Raw genomic sequence first — 20,863 nt, 5'->3', positions numbered from 1 at the left:
GAGTCGAACCAGAAGTGTTGAAGACCGCTAGATGAGTTCCATACGCGCTGGTGCCTTGGACCGTTTCTGCTGCAGTGATAACAACAGATATTTCATTAACTTAAAGGAAACTGTTCTTCTGTCTCAATCATTGCAGTAGAGGGCAAAACGACTATGTCATATGTAATAGAATACATTAATTTATCACAATCTGATAAATTACAGATAAATACATAATGCATTTTCGAAGATTTTTAATCAATATAAGAAAATGAAAAGCACGATTAAAACACCCTTCGCTTCGCATACTGCTCACATGCCAATTGTGGTTTCTATCATTATTGGCATGTGATAGCAGCCTACAGAAAAGAGAAAAGGTCATCTTTAAAAAGGTTTTGCTGTCGTCGATCGGTGGCTCAAACGGGGATTAAGTTGGCAGGGAGTCGAACCAGAAACGTTGAAGACCGCTTGAGTTGACCGTAAAGTTGTTCAATCTTCTTGATTTCATTTGTTTACCATTAGAATCAAGCTTTTATAATTGTATTGTTAGAGCAAACTTTGCTAGTTTGTGCATTGCATTTGTTCAGGTTTTGCAGTGTTGAATTATTGAAGTATCTTATATCACCATTTAATGAACCCTAATGTAAAGAAAAATGCAATGCATCATTACATTGATAATGCCAGTCTAAAGGATTATTGCATGACAAGTGTGGAATTACTGCATTTCGCATTGCAAAGGTTGATATTCAGTCTAATTCGTGCAATGATATAATGCTTGTGGTTACTTGGGTAGCATTTTAGTGTGGGATTTAAACTATTTAGTTTTGATTTATTTCTGAGTGTACATACACACAATCAAATGGGAGGATGCACACGAGAACGCAACGCTGCCACACCGCAACCGTGCCGCACCGTGTGCGGCACGCAATGTCACCGCATGCCCCACAGGACCGCTGCGGCAACGCAGCGTGAATTCACGCAGCGTCAATTAACGCTCGTGTGCATCGGCTCTTAGGCCAGTAGTACACAGGGTCAAATATTTGACAAGGAAAGAACTCAAGAAACAACATCAGTTTGACACTAATGAAAATTTGATCGAGTCAAACAAGATGTTTGAGCATTGGTTTCTTTTCGGACAAATATTTGACCCTGTGTACTAGCAGCTTTAGTCTTGGCAGCAGGGCCCTACATTTTCAATTTCAATTGAAATTTTCAGGCGAAGTTTGTAAACAATGGTTTCAATCGTCAATGGAAACAAGGCGCCGTCGTCGTCACTCAGCCCGACTGTCATCGTCACCGATGAACCGACGGCGCTGCGTCGTCGCAGACGCCACTTTGTTTCGCACTCACAAGCTCACGTACGCTCGTTCGACATCGAATGAATTTCTCTGTTATAACTCAATTAATGAGTGTAACAACCGGCAAATCTGTGTAATGTTAATGTATTCTATGCACATTTTACCATAAAAATATTAAGCAAACATACATTTTAGACAATTTGAAAATTTCAACTGAATCCCAGTCGGTGTGAAAATGAGCCGCCACCCGTCGTTGCGTCGAAGAAAGTGACAAGAAGGGCGGCTGAAGCGAAGCGCATGCATGTTGTTTTGAATGTTCCCATCGTCGGCGTCCGTACGATGCTGATGGGCACTCGCTTTCAGCGTCATGTTTTGGTTTCGACGATGTAGGCCCCTGCTTGGCAGTTCGATGAGCGCTTGCACGCTGACGTCATCATTATCTCCTTCTCTTTCTTTCCTTCGGCGTCGGTCCATAAAGCCGTCCTTGCCCTAAAAAAAAATTTGAGGGCAATGTTTACAAATCGTATGGGAATTCGATGAGGTTAAGTTTTTGATGCAAGCCTCTATAGTTATATCTTGTTCGCAATGATTTGGCTGCGTTCTGTATTTTGTTCCAAATAACTACTCGTCTGTCAAATTTCAAATGGACCGCCGTCGTGGTTATTTTTTAACTTTTCGATGGCAAATAACTATCCAAGTGTCAAATTTTATTGCGCGCAAACCCCAAAATTTTATTCCCACCTTTGGGTTTCCACGCCGAAGACCCAGCGCCAGATTCGGCGACAAAGAGAGCTGACAGCAGTCGCCGGGCAGTTGGCAATCCTGATATTTGACGGCGGTCGCCCGTTAGTCATGGGAGTGGATTGTTGTCACGCAAATAGGGCACTGCACTGTTTTGATTTTGTATGGGATATTGACGTTTCGTGGCCTTGTTGTTTACAAAATTTCTGTAAGAGTGAAAGAGAGGGATATAATTTCATGCACTGCCCTATAGAGCTTTTCGCTGAAAATGCATGTGCACGGAAAAATATTATAACCCAAAGAATAAGTTTTAAAAACTCAAATTTGGCTAAACTGCTTAAAGTTTTAACTCAAAGTTGGGTTGTTTTCTCCCTCGCCCCACCGCAATGTTGTCGAAAACAAAGAGAGAAGCACCGACGCATCCGCTGCTCTTCCGTGGAAGAAGCCAAATTTGGGTTTTCTTGAATTAACCCAAATTTGCGTCATTTGAGGCCTCCGTTGGGTGAAAATAACTTACCACTGGGTTATTTTTTTTGCCGCTCTCAAACGAGAACTACTCACTCACCACTTTCGCTGTTTAACGCAAATTTGAGTTATTCCACGGAAGACCGGGATTGCGTCAAAACAACTTAAATTTGGGTTGATTTGTAGTTCAGTGTGTATTGAGGTCTTGTTGACAGATTTTCTGCTGTGTTAGTGTGAAATTCAGTGATTTCCTGTATCGCGTAAGCCTTCGCTGGAAGGAAACGTTATGTTGCTCAGCGAAGCAAGGAAAATTTTCAGTGAAAAAAGCAATAACTAAAAATTAAACGAATTGATTGATGCGCCAAGCGGTAAGAAGAAGAGTTTTGACATCCAAGCGGTGTGCCGTTTACATGCATCGACCAATCAGCGACGAGGATCTAATCGACGGCACACCGCTTTGATGTCAAAACTTCTTCTTCTTTTCGCTTGGTGCATCAATCAATAAGCGAAATGGTTCACACCCTAAAGAATTTGTACTTTGGCTTCACAGTGTAAGCGTGTAAGTTTGGCCCTTCAAAGATTACTTTGGTTTTACAGTGTAGTATTTTTGTGTGCGTTTTTCAAGCGAGTGAACTCGAAATAAATTCATCTCTGCACTGGAGCGTTGGCGGACTTCGAGAAACGGAAACGGCTTCTTTTTTCGACTGTCGGCTGTGTTGCACGGTTTGCACGCAGATTTTTTTGAAATGTGTCGAAAGGTGTGATATTTTATAACAAATTGTAAAAGCGTTCAAAAACGAAGCTGAAAACGAATCCAAAAAGGTAATGGATGTAAAAAAGCCGGCAGTACGTGGGAACCCTCTGCCACAACGGCTGCAGATCCGCGGTGATGGCGGCATAGGTGACCCCAACCAGCTGCAGCAGGGTGTACCCAGCTACCAACAGAAGAACCTAGGCGGAAAGCGCAACCAGCTGGATGGTCCAGGCGGAAACCGTCCCGTTGTCGGTAATCAAGACGGAGCCGGTGGAAATCAGCAGCAACAACGCGAAGAAGGTGGTTACGGCGGCCCCGGTGGCAACCGAGGAACCTGTCGGAACATGGGTGGTGTTGTAAGTACCAGGAGGTTATTAAGCCGGATAAGATGAATGTGTTTTATCGGTTTTTTTTTTTCAAGCAGAAGCGATTTGGAAACCGCAACCAGCTGGATGGTCCAGGCGGAAACCGTCAGAACAACCCCGATGTCGGTAATCTAGACGGAGACGGTGGAAATCAGCAGCAGCAACGAGGAGGTGATTACGGCGGCCCCGGTGGCAACCGAGGAAGCTGTCGGAACATGGGTGGTGATGTAAGTACCATGAGGTTTTAAAGTTTCGATCAAAGTTTATTTTCGGTCTTTTTTCCAAAATGGCCGCCACGCTGTTGATTTTGCTAATCTGGAGTTAAACCGACGCACACGATTCAAAATGGCGGGTGCCTTGAATGGCAAGCTGATGAGAAGAACGATTTAGAGCCGATGCACACGAGCGTTAATTGACGCTGCGTGAATTCACGCTGCGTCGCCGCAGCGTTCCTGTGGGGCATGCGTTGACATTGCGTGCCGCACACGGTGCGGCGCGGTTGCGGTGCGGTAGCGTTGCGTTCTCGTGTGCATTCTCCCATTTGATTGTGTGTAACTCAGGACGCACTTGCGTGCACGCTGCGTGGACGCGCCGCCCGTGTGCATCGGCTCTAATAGTATTGTCCAACGACATAGGGCACTGCATTGTTTTGATTTTGTATGAGATTTTGAAGTTTCTTGGCCTTGTTGTTTACAAAATTTCTGTAAGAGAGAGAGATGGAAGAATTTCTTGCAGTGCCCTATAGGGCAGTGCATGAAATTATCTCCTTCTCTTTCACTCTTACAGAAATTTTGTAAACAACAAGGCCACGAAACGTCAAAATCCCATACAAAAGCAAAACAGTGCAGTGCCCTATAGGTTGAACTTGCTCGAAGTTGCTGCATCCTACTCTTATCCATTTGTCAAAAAACAGGAAAGAGTGGGATGGAGCAAGTTCGAGCAAGTTCAACCTACGTCGTTGAACAGGACTAATATTGCTGTTCAACGGCGTAGGTTGAACTTACTCGAAGTTGCTGCATCCCGCTCTTACCCGTTTGATGACAAATGGGTAAGAGCAAGATGCAGCAACTTCGAGCAATTTCAGCCTGCGTCGTTGAACAGGACTATTATCTTCTGCGCATTATTTAGTTAATTTTAGCACTTAAAGCCTGTATCCGCAATAATCGGGACACAGAAGTACGGCTGTAACTTTGTACTGAATCGATAAAAAATGGCCAAAAATTAACTGAGAACTCTTTTATGTATGATTATTGTGCAAAATTTCATAAAAATCGATGCATTACTTTTGACTGTGGATGAAAAACAAAGAGACGTGGTTTTTAAGATTTTGTATAATCATACCAATTTTTATTCGCATACTACATGGATCTTTTCCGCTACAATTCAAATTTCTGTGATGATAATTATAACATTTCGTGAGCAGTATGATACTTATAGAGACACTTTCTTGCAAAATTTCATCAACTTTTATCAATTGGATTGAAATTGTTGGTGTTGGTGAAAATGTTTCTTGTTTTTCATGTGCGATGTTTGTCCATTCATAACTTTTGAATGTCTCTGCCAATTTTCATGAAATGTTAACAGAAGGTAGTTGATTATGTGCATATTATGTCTACAAAGTTTGATGATTATTGGTGTAGTACTTTCAACAATACAATCGCCCTGGGCTTGGATTATATCTTCCAGGAAGCTTTGATTTCAGGCATGTGGTCGATGGCCTTTGCAGTAATGATTAGAATAGCTGAATGTATAATCAATGGCAAACAATTCTGTAAGAATCAGATCTCCAAGTCATCTGATATAGTTATACTGATCATGACGCTGCATAGTATATCGAACATTTGTCGAAGTCATTTATGTGCCGGGAAAATATAATTCCAAGTTGGAGAGAATATTACAAACTGAGGGAGGGTAATAGGCCCAGTCAGACCCCTGAATGGGCAATGTGGGTTAGTTTATGGGAATGCCATTGAAGGTTTGTAATATTCTCCGAGGCTTTCGAAATCCAACAGGGCGCGTCCCCGGGTTGCGGATAGGGGGAAAAGGGAGATTTTTCACATTTGTACTGTAATCAGCCAATGTGGTATTATCTCCTATGGTGTTGTAGTGCGAATGAATGATCTCATTCTATGGGAATTCGAACCTTGTAATGTATTGTTTATCAACTTCAATTTTCTAAGCTTGATAAGGTTTTGAAGACAAACATGAGATGAGAGAATTGCCTAATAGGAAAGTCACATCAGCAAAGCTTTTACATATGCAAATGCTATCCATGGGGTCATGTCTAGCATTTAATATGTATGGCAATGACTGATTCTTACCTAGCAGGGGTACTACAAGACCACGCGGACAATTCGATTAAAGGCTTAATTGGGGATAATATATTTTCCAGAACTGAAGGGACATTTTTTCCGGGGTGACTGGCGAGTCGGAGAGGGTAGAAGTTTCCGTTTGTTATAATTGACAAAATAAACAATCGGGCGCTTTTTCTTTCTATGACTTGCTTGGTATTTTGTGGATTATTGTTTTTTGATTTTGGAAGGTATGCGATTCACTATTGAGCCTTAAAATTATTTTGCATTTGAATAGCATTGATATCGTCAAGTCTGCACCAACACCCTAATCCCACACCAAAATACCCTTTTCCTATCCCATGGCGTTTATGTGGTCAGCAAAGACTATTCAGCCATTACCCCTCCTTATCATCGGCTTTGGACTGACTTGCGCTCTCATTGCCCCACCAAATGCTGCAAAATGAAAAATGAAAGTACTTTCAACAATACAATCGGAACAACTAATGCTAACTAATGCTAACTGAGGGGCTAAAATCACGGTCAGCCCCAATATATGTTCCGATTATCAAATTGTTGATAGGGGTAGGCGAGGCATAATGAGCAGCTTAAGCATTTTGCCACCAGATCCAGTAAATTAAGCACAATCAATGTGTAATTTTAGCGTTCAATCATCGTTCAAACCTTAACTTACAAAAACTAATCGTTGAAATTTCGAATATAGTTATAAATTTTGCAACATTTAATGTTTTCAAAAACGTATAAAATCGTGGATTGCGTTTTAGGGGTGAGGCATAATGAGCACCCTAGGTGGGGCAAGATGGTCAATTCCTGTTTTGTACACATCCAAATGCTAACTGACTGTTCTTGTTAATGCAGGCCAAACATGTCTAAAGGTCCTATCTGCAGAAGAGAGGCTCTCTTTGGTTCCTCTCTCTTTCGTCAATATCTCAACTGTTTATTTGAATTATGATTGTCTCCTTGCATAGAACGATGGTCAAAACAATCGTCTTTTGATTTGTACTGCAAAAGTAGTTGAAAAGTGTACCATTACATTGCAATAATTGAAAGAGAAAGGGAACGAAGAGAGCCTCCTAAATGCAGATAGGACCTATTGAAACGTTTGGCCTGAATGATAAAGCATACCGGCAATAACCAATGATAATTGGAGGGGATTATGGGCTTTAATTTGTAGGGAACTGTGGGGTTCCATGGAGTATACTAATGAGGCATTTTTAAACGGTCAGGATTTACAGATACTGATTTTTTAAAGCTAATAAATTGGAAATTATTGATAAAACCGTACTATATGCATCGTAACAGAGAAACCCAAAAGTGAAAATCGTTTGTTTAAAATGTTAAAATCATTTTTCTATCAGTTGCTCAATTTGCCCCACCCTACCATCAACTTTTTGAAGTATATTTTTTTAACAAAAAAATTATACAAATATTTTGAAAGTGTTACAAATACATTTCATTGACCCAGTAAATATCAAGAAATTCGATAGATACCCATTACGTTCTTATTTCGATGCCAAAACCTTATTTTCGGTCAGCTGATTCTTATAATATTTCCCCAGTACATGAACACTTCACGCATTTTGACTATTTTTTCAAAGCAAACGACTTCTTTGACAAATGTTTCGTCATCAATTTATTGGATTTGAGGTAATTAAACTAAAATCAAGCAATTTGTTTTGAAAATCTGGAAATTTACCGTGAAAATACACCCTACCTGCTCATTATGCCCCGCCTACCCCTAGTGCATAGATTTTTTTTTTTAAATTTTGCCTATGCAAGTAAAGTAGATTGAGAGAGAGTTCAAAATTTCAGCCATTTCCTTTATCAAATTCAAAAGTTTCCGCGCTGACAAGCTAAACCAGGAGATGTACAAAATTCAAGTGCACGCGTTCTACTGTTACATTGGTTACATTACTACAGCAAAAGGTACTTCACCGATTCACATGATTTTTTGCAGGTGAAATGAATACATCTTAAGATATTATCAGGCCCAATTTGATAATTTAATAATTAATGCATCTATTGCAGAGTTACAGCCATTTTTGCGCGATAATTACTGCAAAACGTGCCATATTTCAAGTGTAATAGGGTATTTATTCTGTTATTAAGCATGTGGCTCCCATTTTCATTCTACGAAAAACAAAGTAGGGTGCTCGGTTTTGGCCAGTTTAAGGGAATTTTTTTTTATAAAAATAACCAATAATCCTATGAAAACTACCAATGTGCCATATGAAAGGTTTCAATCTATATTTTGTTGGAAAAATGCAGAAATCATGTTAATACTTGATTTTTGTATTAAAAGTGACACTGGCCAAAATAGAAGCATTGCCGCAGTTTTGGCCACATTCTCAACTTTGGTTTCTATTTTGGCCAATCACGTGTATTTCTTATGGTAGTGTCCAAATTAGGAGCACCCTGGCCAAAATAGACATATTGGAGCTGATTTTGAGGGAAAATATTTTTTTCTATCAATTTTAAATCAAAATTTATAGTTTTCACTGCTATTATTATCATATTATATTAGGATCTACTAGTAAAAAATAAATTTACATTGCAACAGGCTGAATATCGCACTATGGCCTAAACTCCTGACTGGCCAAAACTGAAGGTTCTACCCTATTGAAGGGCTGTTTTGATTTGTTCCGCATTTTTGTATAGGGTAGTGGACGTATTTTGGCGCAGGGCAGGTATTATGACCCACCTTGGAAATTTTATTACATTTAGAAATTTTATTACATTCTTTACAAAATTTTGGCATTTTTCATTGAAATTTCCAACAATAGTTTGCCAAGATTTTTTTTTATTCTTCAACCACCTATCCTAATATACAGCTTTTTCGTCCACTAGGGCACTACGTGAGCGTTTCCAATTGGCGGCTGCACTTACACTTTGTACAGCGCCTAAATGTATTCTATTCTAATTCTGGACAAACATTTGAAAAGGGCCTATCTGCTTTTTGTAAACAAACATGTTTCTGTCTCTGTAGGGCCCATCTGCATCCACCCACGCACATCAACACCCTTAACAGAAAGCTTAAAGAACACTCTTTCTGATAAGGGTGTTGATGTGCGTGGGTGGATGCAGATGGGCCCTACAGAGACAGAAACATGTTTGTTTACAAAAAGCAGATAGGCCCTTTTCAAATGTTTGTCCAGAATTGTACTATATCGAACTGGTTGCCATTGCGCTGCTGTCACTTTCTACCCTGTCCAAGGGTAGAATGATGAGCACTAGAGGATGATGATGTGTGGCTCTTGTTCCTTCTCCAGTCTGATTGGGGGTTCATTATGAGTTGCCGTTAGCCGATATCCAAGTTTCCGGGTCCGTTAGAGCATGTTCTCAGAAGAGGGTCAGGTGTCAGCCGCTCTCGACGGGAAGAGCAACTGACGAAAAATTGCAAGTGCCGGGGCTGGGATCGATCCCATGACCATCCACTCATGAAGTGAACGTGTAGCCACTACGCTACGAACCCCGGCTCCAAGATTTTACAGAGATTATATGATAAATGTTATGAAATACTTAATTGACTGAGTTATAGTGGAAAACAGACGAATATAGGCCACCGCCCAAGTGGCTCGATACCCTATTCAACTTTGCAACTCCATCCAAGATTTGTGCAAGTATTCATGCTATGCTATGCTAACTTGAATCAAACTGCGACAGTTTGTTAAATAATTCACCAAATCAAATGTAGGGTTCGCATGACCAATTCATGCTTTGTGCCAAAACGCCAATGCCGTACGATATACACGATGAGGTGTTTTTTTTATCATTAACAATCAGTTATCAACAAAACTTTTGATAATTAATAGGAGAACATAGTTAAGGCTTCTTAAATTGAACACTTTTTAAAACAAAGAATTATTCAAACAGAGCACAAACTCTGGAACTTAGCTACAAATTCGTTAATTCATCGAATATTCAGCATATAAATTCAATTTTCCAGTAATTTAGAGGTCACTACCCGAGCAGGGAATGAGAACTCATTGAAAACAAATTGAGTATTTTAGATATCACGTATTTTGATAACAAAATGAGTTTTCATTTTGTATGACTTAAGTGTTAACATAACAAAAAGTGATAACAAAAAAATGTACTGGAATATCTCATTGAAAACTAAATGAGTTCTCATTGATAACAAATTGATATCTCATTTTGTTATCAATCTTTTTGGACTTGATATCATACACAGTTCTCAGGGAGTTCTATAGGGTAATAACTAAAATTTAATAACAAATTTAGTATTCATTTTGATATTATGCTAAAAAAAACGCCGCCATCAATGGCGAATATTATCGATTTCATCTTACTATATTTCCACTGTTAGATAAAAACTTGTTGAAACGATTCAGAAATGTGAAATAAGGTTATAAAAGTTTTTCAGCGTTTCTACCGCTAGGGGGTCATCCATAAATAACGTAGATTTTTTGGGGGGAGGGGGTGGTTGTGATTTTGTGACGAAGTGTGACGATAGGGGGGCAGGGGTTCATGAAATGCTACGTAGTTTTCTACTAAACCTAATAAAATTTTTACTTGCTTTAAGTATCATTATCCAGTAAATAAAAAAATATAGAATAATCAATAATGAAAGAATAATGTGTATGAAAATCAATTTCGCTCAAATGCTTTCAACAATCAATAGTTTGCTGCTTGCTATAGGGCAATGCACGCTGCTAAGGCTGTTAAGGAAACATTTTTTTGCATTATGGCATTATTCCAAGAGTGCCTTATATAGTTCATACAAAACTTCATTGAAGAATTCCTCCATAAATTTTTTAAGGAGCTCCTCAAATAGCTTTGTAAGGAATTTCTCATGGTGTTCTTTACAGGCTTTCCAACAGGAGAAGGATAACATTTTCACAGGAATTCCTACTGGGAATCCCAGAAAAAGCTGCTGAAAACATCCCTAAAGGATTTGGAGGAATCTCAAAAGGAATCCCTCAAGGAACTTCCAGAAGAATTCCAGAAGCAACTCCTGGAGGAATCTTGAAAGGAAATCATAGAGAAATCCCAAAAGAAATCCCGTGAGGAGTTCCTGGAGCAATTCTAGATGGAACTTTTAAAGAAATCTTGAATAAACTCCTGGAAGAATATTAGAAGGAGTTATTTGTAGAGTCTCAGAACGAACTCGTGGTTGAATTTCTGAAGAAATCACGGAAGAAATTATTGAAGGTTTGCCTGGAGAAGTTTCTGAAGGAATCACTCTGTAGTTCAAATTTCAAAAAATATATAATAAACTGTATTTGCCACTGCTCCGAAATAAAAGATTCAACGGTTAAAAATTGGCATTCAAAATGTTGGTATCCTTTTGAAACACAGATGACTCTGTACGACGGTAGAAAAAAGTTTTATGTTGGCTGATGGCACAAATGTCCCTAATAGAGGATAACATGCCTCTGGAGCCGGCCTTCTGATACCTGGCTACTGATATAATATTAGATAAATCAATAAAATTGGACAATAAACTATTTAGATTTTAGCTAGGTAACATAATAAATATAAACTAGACAATATTTAATACCGAACGCGAACACACGAAGAATGTAAAAAATAGGATATAATGACTCATTTATAACAGTAGGAAACTACGACACATGAATGTTTATTCAATGTTAGCTTCAAATATATCTTTTAAATATTGTTTCCATTGTTATGAAAAAGTTTGTAAGAAAAATGTTTCAAACTAACGACCATTAATTTGTAAAAAAAATAAAACGGTTTTGAAGGCAGTGAAATTTCCCTAAAATCTGTGTCCGTTAGCAAAGCTGCCAGAAGGGGCTTCATGGGGACATGTCGTCCTCTTAATGCTAGAACAAAACTCAAAATTTGACGAAATTTGGGTTAAATATACCATTATATTGAGCTTTTTCAGCACTATAATATAGCCAAAGACCAATGAATTACGATTATAAACGACAAAAATATTCATCAATTTCAAAACTAGGTATCTCAGTGTACTGCGCGCGTGCTATAACTAGGTAACTAGGAAAATCATATCTATTTCCAACCGCAGTGGAAGTGTTACTTGTCATTATTTTGTTAGTCAAATGAAAATCCGTAAGATGTTTAGCTCAAAAATTTAAAATATTTTACTTTTATTGATTTGGCTAAAACTGTGCTTTGTTCGTAGACGATTATTTCATTAACATTTCAAGTATTTTGTGGAGATATAGCAGGTATACTAACAAATTCAGTAATTGCACGCTAATTTCAATATGTGGAACCTTTCTAATTTGCAAACCACAACAAGAAAACTTAAAAGAATGAAATGAATAGTGGTAAAAACTAGGTATCTCAGAACATTTCCATTTTTCATGTTGGATTGTGAGTGCTATAAATAGGTAACTCGATCATTTTTCAACCCTTCATAGTATTTAACAAAGATTTTTATCAAACTAGTTCAAAATTTACTCTTGTAGAAGAAAGAGTGGAAGCTGAACTAGCAATCAATGCTAAAAAAAGTATTTGTTTAAGGGCCCATACCTTTGGAATAACTACATGAAAAAATGTAAAATTTTCAAACTCGTTTTTCTCGAAACCTTGATTTTTGAGTTACATAGTTCTAGCATTAAGGAAACGATGTCATGTCAGGCCTCCACGGTAAAATTAATGCTAAAATCATATTGAACCTATTTTGGATTTTTGAAATCAAATCTTGTTATCAATGAGTTTTTGATATGATAATAAAATGATATCTCAATTTGATATTCAATTTAAAAAAATCGAAACGAAAACTCTTTTTGATTTCATTTTGTTATCAATAACAAAATTAGTTATCAATTTGTTATAGTTTTGTTCTCATTCCCTGCTCGGGTATTCAGTCACTATTTGGTCACTTTTTTGATAATTTTGGTCACTAAAGTCACTATTGATTGATTGATTGATTTGTCTTTATTAAAGAGACTTTCAGCCCTTGGCTGGTTCGTCTCTAAAAAGTCACTATTATTTTGCCACCTGAACGCTACCAGCCCTGGACTGTTATGCGAGTGGGGCAGTTTAGTGCCTACCAATTATTTTTTCGGGAAAAGCTTTTCATTTCGAAAAAAATGAGTGGAGATGCTTTTCGCAATTGAGTTCTCACAGCGCCGTTTTACAAACGCTCATGTAAATCTACTGCTAAAAATATGCTCGTTTGATTTTGCCGGGAACAGCTGATCTTTGTTCACCAGTAACTTAGGTAGTATTCGTGTAATGCAACGTATACGTACACGCAAGCAGAGCACACTATACAAAACAAAATTACTTTACTCCTGCTGATCACCGTGAACGTGCCCCTTGCCGGAAGTCCTTTGAAAAATGTCATGACATTTTTTATGACATTCCGTGACATTTTCCGTCTTTGATTACAGTTACGCCCGTTCCTCTAGATTTACATTTTATTTTCATATTTTTATATTTCTTTTTGGGTGAACAGACAGATCAAAACTTTGCGGAGGATGATTGGTTACTAGAAGGAATGCAGTGGTTGAATAGCGTCGAAGAAAACCAGTCCTACGAAAGCAACATACCCCGGAAGCAAGCCCATCAGTCGGTAAGTGCAAAAAATATAGGGGAACTCAGTGAATTTTCCAACCCAGTGCTAAATCGCCATGTTTTTGTGTTCAGCATCTAATTGTGGACAAACGATTGATCGATGCATAAAGGGAATAGAAGGAATAGTTCTGACATACGAGCGATGACCGTTTACATCATCGACCAAGCAGTGACGACGATTTCATCGACGGCATACCGCTCGAATGTCAAAACTGCTTCTTCTGTTTCCTCTTTTTTTATCTGTATTAACGAGATTTTTAGCCCTACACTGAAATAAATTTTGTTGTTGTTTCCACCGAATCCATGGTAAAATTAAGAACTGTACCAACAATTTTCAACCGAATGCAAAATTCTGTTAATTGTACTGAAACATTGTCAATATTACCATGCGTGAAGTACCATTGAATAAAAACATTCTTGATATTACTATTTTGACATTGTATTTTTGACCATGTTTATCTAAGACGCGCAACATTCAAGTCTACATGGTCGAAATTACAATGCCCAAATAGTAGAACCAAGAATGTTTTTAGTCAACAGTAATACACGCATGGTAATATTGACAATGTTTCAGTACAATTAACAGAATTTTGCATTCGGTTGAAAATTGTTGGTACAGTTCTTATTTCTATCATGGATTCGGTGGAAACGACAACAAAATTTATTTCAGTGTAGGCTAGTTCATCTCGGGACCCACGCTTTACTTCCCTTCCGAAGGAAGCACTCACATTTTGTGAGTTTGTCGGGAGTGGGATTCGATCCCAGGTCCTCGGCGTGATAGTCAAGTGTTCTAACTATCCAACCAGGTCCGCTCCACACTGTTTCCTCTATGCAAATATGTAGTAGATTAAGAATATGACCCACTCTGTCGCAGAGTTGCTGAACGCATTTTACCGATAGCAGCGCCACGCGGTCGAACTAATTTACTGCTGCAAACCGGCAGGTAGCTAATGCGAGGTATGCACTTCAAACGGAATCGCTCTAGTAATTTTCGTTCAGTGCATTATTTTTCCGTGACCGGAATGGTCAAGAAATTTAACACAGCAAGCCCCGTTTGATTTGACGTTTCGTTTCAGCTCCGTAGTAGGATCCGGAATAAAGCGACGCTTTCTCATTTCTTGAGCGATTCCTTGCCTGAATTTTTCACGCATCGAAATAGGCCAAGAAATTTCTTGCGATTTGCATACTGATTGAAAATGAGAAGGATAAACAATGACAATTTTGAAAGAGATCCAGAAGTCATTTTCTTGGTGCTCCAAAGTGCCATGTGCGATGCATGAATGCAATCTTATTGTAGAAGTCAATCATGTTGCCACATCAACAGCCACACCTCGAATTTTCAAGAGCACAAATCTGAAGAACCGACGATCGGGTTTCGCTGAAAAGTTGATTGATTGGTCACCACCAGCGGGTAACCAATCGATCAACTTTTCAGCGCATTTTTACACTCTGAAATGAAACAAAACTTTCTTCTCTTAATTTTTAAGCCTTTTATGTTTTCTTGCGGTATACACTTTGCTTAGTTTAACAAGTATACTTGATTCGCCTAAAAAGTTAAACTAAGCCAGAATTATGTGAGACTATTTTTTTTCCTCCCCTGTTGGGGAAATTAAGCCACTGCCAGAGGCTCCTAGAAGCAAATGTAGGGAAAGGGTGCGGTGTAGAACATAAGCACAGTGTTGCTACCGCCGTAATCACTTTGAAAAAAAAAGAAAAAAAAAATTGTGTACAATACTGGTATTGATCATCCTGCCCCACCTAGGGTGCTCATTATGCCCCACCCCCAAAACGCAACTCGCAATTTTATACGTTTTTAATAACATAAAATTTTACAACATTTATAACTTTATTCGGAATTTCAACGATTAGCTTTTGTCAGTTGAGGTTTGAACGATGATTGAACGCTACAATTGCACATTGGTTGCACTTAATTTACTGGATTTGGTGGCAAAATGCTTAAGCTGCTCATTATGCCCCGCCTACCTCTACCAGATTGAGTGTAAATGGGATTTGGCAAAAGTCGGTACCCACGACCACCCCCTCAGGAGGCAAAATTTAATAAAACTTGATAGGATTCAGGGAAACATTCATCCACGCAAGACAAAGTGCATCAATATTCGCCTCTTGCTTTATTGATCCACTGCTGTTCATTTTTCACACCACTGCTCAGCTCATTTACCGCAAAATGTAAATAAAGAAAGTGACGGCACACAAATCATCGGAATAGCAACTCAGTCCAAGATTTGAGTGGGTCCCCAAATGTGGAAACCCATCGCCAATCCCATATCGCGTCCTTATTTTTCATTCCCGTTTAGTTACCACCGCTGTGAACATGGGTCCCTATTTAGGGCCCGGAAATAGAGGTAGGGACGCCTGTGGCGATGCTCTTAGGCAACAAAAATACTAATCTAACTGTCATTGCATTCAATGATCTTCAAGTCATCTGATGTAGTTATACTGTTCATGCTGCTACATAGTATATTGATCATTTGTCGAGGTCATTTATGTGACGGGAAAATATAGTTCCAAGTTAATGAGAATATTACAAACTGAGGGAGGGTAATTGGCTTTCAAGGGCAAAACTAAACATACTGTTACCCATCTTTGTTTCGGTAGCGCAACTACCGAACTGATGATGTTTACCTCTTTTTACATACCTATCAAGATAATCTGTTGGGGGAATTATTTTATTTTTCCTACTTACAACCCACATCCGACAATTTTTTTTAAGTGGGAATGGTAGAACTTTCAATTCCCTCGGTCGCACGTACATTAGTTTTGCATTTTGTTCCACCATTTCCGTGAAAAATGAGATCCGGCTTGTGCAAGTGAGGAATTGAGGTTAGAATTGTAGGATATTCTAGGTTAGAATTGCTATCCACTTCGCCTGAACGATTTTCAGACCCAGAAATATCGTACTTCTAATTAGTTTTCACTGCCGTAAAAATACTGTTATGCGCAGAATAAACAGTTATACCTTCGGAACACACTCATTTACTCGTAAATCTCAATCTGACTGTAAAAATAATGAATTTCTTTTCAATGTTTTGAAACCCCGAACGAATTTGACATTGCTTTCGGGAAGCATCATCACGACAACGACAACACTCCCAAGCGGTCGAATCGTCGTTTTGGGGGCGAATAGGCTCAGTCAGACCCCTGAATGGGCAATGTGGGATAGTGTGCGGAAATGTCATTGAGGGTTTGTAATATTCTCCGAGGCTTTCGAAATCCAACAGGGCGCGTCCCCGGGTTGTGAATAGGGGGAAAAGCGAGATTTTTCTCATTTGTACTGCAATCAGCCAATGTTATATACTCTAATCATATAAATTTAGTTTTTTGGCATTGAATCTATGGAATATGTTTTTATTTTTCGATCAGATTGATTTTATTGAAAGCTCCACGAGACTGGAATCGAACACGTTGGAAACGGTCGCAACTGAACGTGACTCGTCAATTGTGGATTTGAATTCGACCGCCAGCATCAACGTACCACTGCATCCGGCCCAGAAAGGGTTTCAACAGAATGAAGTTTGCTTTTCGTCGCAAATAATGATACCAGGTTCCAAAGTGGGACTTATCATTGGCAGGCGAGGCCAAACAATTAAGGATCTGCAGAAGAAAACAGGAACCAAGATGGTTTTTATCCAAAATGATCCTAGACAGAAGAAAGATAAACCGCTACGCATTTCTGGCGACCCACAGAGAGTGGAACGGGCCAAGCAGCTGGTTTTCGATATGCTTCGAAAGCACAATCACACCGAAACTCATGAGCATCTGGGCCAAATGACTGTATCACAACAGGAAGAAGTTTCAATCTTAAACGAGGTGATTGATAACAACAATCACAGTCATTCCTCGGATCCAACTGCGACCAGACCATGCAGTGCTCCGGAACCACCACTGGCATCGAAGCCCAAGTCCGGTGTTGAGGTAATGTTGCTTTTATATTCAAATTATTCGATAAGAGCCTAAGGGTCTGTTCCAATTGGAGAATTTTTTTTTCTATCTGTATTAACGTGATTTTTAGCCCTAGGCTAGTTCATCTCGGGACCCACGCTTTACTTCCCTTCCGAAGGAAGAACTCGCATTTTGTGAGTTTATCGGGAGTGGGATTCGATCCTAGGACTTATGTGTAATAATCAATAATCAATTAATTTTCACTTGAACTTGACAGTTCAATAATTATTTCCTTAGGAGAACTGTCAAGTTTGAGAGTCGAAATGTCAAATTTAAGTAAAAATTAATTTTAATTCGCCAAATGGAACAGACCCTAAGAGAAAATTGAAAACTAATTTTGATGTTTGGATAATTAAATCTGTTCGGAATAATATTTTTCAGTTCCTTCAAATCTAATGAATATTATTTTTATAGGCTGTCCTAGTTAATTTCCCGCCACCCGTTCAGGAAGATCGGCAGTCACCGATTTCAACCGACGAGAGCTTTGTACTGGCGGTCTCAGAAATGTCAACTGACGTAGATGACGAACAAATCTCCACAGATGATGAAATTCACCTCCATCAAGCCATTGGGGTGAGTAGTGAGAATTATCAGAAAGGCTGTCTATACGTAGAAGTAGTGAAAGAACCAACTTCTTGTTACGATACTTAGCAACCTGCGTAATATATTGTATTTTTTAAAATTTAAATTCACTGTATGGTGTCTACATTACATCTTATTGATTTGGATTTTTATTTTTACAGTGGTGTCTATTGTAAAAATATGGTTCTAAATAGTACTGTTACAATACAACGTTCGTTTTTTCTCTAGTATTTTTTGATCGGGGGATTACCTGAACAGTCAGAAAAAAATTGAGAACCAATGCTCGGGATATTCAAGTAATCAAACCAGTGTTAGATTATTTTATCACATTTAATGTTTGTGATAAACGAAATCAAAACTTAGAAATTAAGACGTGAACGGCAAGCAAAACATGTGTCGACTGTCTATCGTAAAACTACTTTCAAGAATGAAGCGCTTTCCCTCACTCAACACCAAATTTTTGTGAAATTTTTATTCCATTTCTTTCATTTGCTATATAAAGTTAAATTAATTTAAGAATGCTAGAGCACATTTTTTTTTATTTCCAAAGAATTATCAAATTTCTATCACATTTTGTCCATTTCATAAATCTTTCTCTAAATTGAATACATTATGACCTGAACAAAAGTGATGGTCACCAGATTCATTTGTTCGTATTCCATCAATTACTCGTGTATTAACAATGACATTTTCTCATTATTTATCATACAATTGAAGCCACGGTTTAGTCTGGACTCTCCGGTTCCGTGCTCAACGCACAGAAGAAAAGGTGTCTCTTTTGGCGCATACTCAGGGCAGTGTCGACTACAGGATGATGTCATTGATCCATCGCCACCGTTTCCGCCGCAGCAACTGGCATCGTCCCTGCCGTCGCCGGGAGTTCCATTGTCGTCGTCGTGTCTACCATCGTCATCGCTGCCGTCGTCGCAAACCGCCGTCTATCCAGCACCCAGCAATCTGCCACCTAGCTCGCACCCACCGCTGGAGTCCATCTTACACAAAGAGGTAATGCTGTTTTTTTTTCTATTACCTGAACAGAGTCTGAATAAGTTGAGAACTAATTTTCGAGATACAGATAATCTTCAATATAACGTACCCTCGATATAGCTCTTGGATCGATTTCAGTCTGCATCATCTTAAGACTTTTGCTCTTTCCATAAGTCTGTCTTATGGAATTGGTCATAACAACCACGATCCATAAGATATTGTTATGGCATCCATAATTTTTAGTTAGAAATCGCGCTTCTGGCTTCGTGGCTTCTATTTTCGTCTGTTTTCCACTATAACCAAAGAATAAAAATAGAAAGAATGTCCTCTCTTGCCATTTTCAATGTAAACGTCAAGCGACAAGACAAGTGGCGCTCTCTAACTCTCTAACATTATCAAGGTAGAAGCTCTCTGTAACAGTGTTCGTGATTTATTATAAGAGAAGGTGGTGTGCGTCTGTTTTGGTATCTGCATACAATCAGTAACGCACACTAACGCATCAAGGTTGAACTATCATCCGCAGATAGCGCTGCGATAGTGTCCCCCCGAGCATCAGTGGAGTGGGCATTCTCGATATTCTTATTCTTTGCTATAACTCAGTCAAATTTGAACCAATTGACACAATTTTTGGAAGATACGGGAGATAGGTATAGTATCTACCCGTGTACATCATTTCAAGTTAATTGGGTTTTTAAATTAAGAAAAAATCAATGATTTTTTTTTTATTTTTAAACGAAAGAGCACCTTTTTCTGAGCCGCTATGATTTTTTCAGAGTTTTAAAACTTTATTTTGGTACCTAAAATCAATTTCAAACAGATTTTTTGAAATCACCTTTTGACAGCTGGGCAACTGCTTGACAGCTCCGCTCATTACAAAATGCGACGAGGGGTGATTCTACAAATCGCTTCCATACAAACTTCAAATTGATTTTTAAATAGGTTCCCGGGCACCAAAATTGATGAAAAATTGGATTTCGGCTCAGTTTGGCATGCAGATTCCGAATATGGAATTATCTCAACACCACTGAAGAAGCCAATTGGTTCAAAATTGACTGAGTTATAGTGGAAAACAGACTCAGGGGAATTTCGGGAAAACCGGGAAAAGCTCGGGAATCCGACACCACCGGGAAAAAGTCGGGAAAACCTCGGGAATTGTTGCTAGTTACCGGGAATTTCCAAGATTCTAAAATTTGTACAGTCTCCAGAAGCATAAGTGCGGGAATCTGTGGGAAACGAAGCTGTTGAACTATATAACATAGGGTAGGTAATCAAAATTTGAACCAAATTGCGGCTTTCTGAAGTAGTGCAAATTTTAAGTGATTTTTTCTCCCACATGGAAATAATTTACTACGGCAAAATCGTATGTACATGAAAGCCACGGGTATAAGCTTTCTGTTAAATGGTAAAAAGTTGGTATTTGCACCGAATTTCATTGAAATATTTGATTTTTCATCAACAATGATTTAAATCTTAATTTGAACCATCGTAATCATAATTTGAACCAATTTTAATCTTAATTTGAACTACTGGCGGCAGCAGCTCGAGCAACTCACAAAACAGCCAATTCCATGCTAAACAATGAAAAATCACATGAATCTGCTAATTCTCATACCTATTTTTCATTAGGAAGTGGAATCTCAACTCAGAATGTTCGAAATTCTTTAGGAATTTGGAAACTAAATTTGGATTTTTTCATCCCCCAAGAGTAAACAAAGCAACCACTAGCGCAATCTACAGGCCAACACTAAAAGCTCACCCCCGTTTACTAGTTCAAATTTAGATTTCAAATGGTTCAACTTAAGATAACATTCTCCAAGTAAGAATCACTTAAATTTGATAATTGTATGACAAATTATGCGGAATATTATTCGGTTGGTCGATTCTGCG

At 38.6% G+C, this 20,863-nt stretch overlaps 1 protein-coding gene across 1 annotated transcript in view; it reads left to right on the top strand.

Moving 5' to 3' along the window:
* Positions 1-3,079: 3,079 nt before the first annotated feature.
* Positions 3,080-20,863, top strand: part of LOC115260567 (uncharacterized) — a 26,790-nt gene continuing 9,006 nt past the window's right edge. The window contains exons 1-6 of the mRNA XM_062858458.1: positions 3,080-3,593; positions 3,662-3,829; positions 13,329-13,445; positions 16,829-17,380; positions 17,822-17,980; positions 18,707-18,994. Of these exons, the coding sequence (XP_062714442.1) occupies positions 3,309-3,593; positions 3,662-3,829; positions 13,329-13,445; positions 16,829-17,380; positions 17,822-17,980; positions 18,707-18,994 (1,569 nt within the window). The 5' untranslated portion in view covers positions 3,080-3,308. The remainder of the gene's footprint in view (positions 3,594-3,661; positions 3,830-13,328; positions 13,446-16,828; positions 17,381-17,821; positions 17,981-18,706; positions 18,995-20,863) is intronic.

The sequence above is a fragment of the Aedes albopictus genome, chromosome 1 (assembly GCF_035046485.1).
Source record: "Aedes albopictus strain Foshan chromosome 1, AalbF5, whole genome shotgun sequence".
Taxonomy (NCBI): Eukaryota; Metazoa; Arthropoda; class Insecta; order Diptera; family Culicidae; genus Aedes; species Aedes albopictus.
This window is presented reverse-complemented; position numbering and strand designations above follow the sequence as displayed.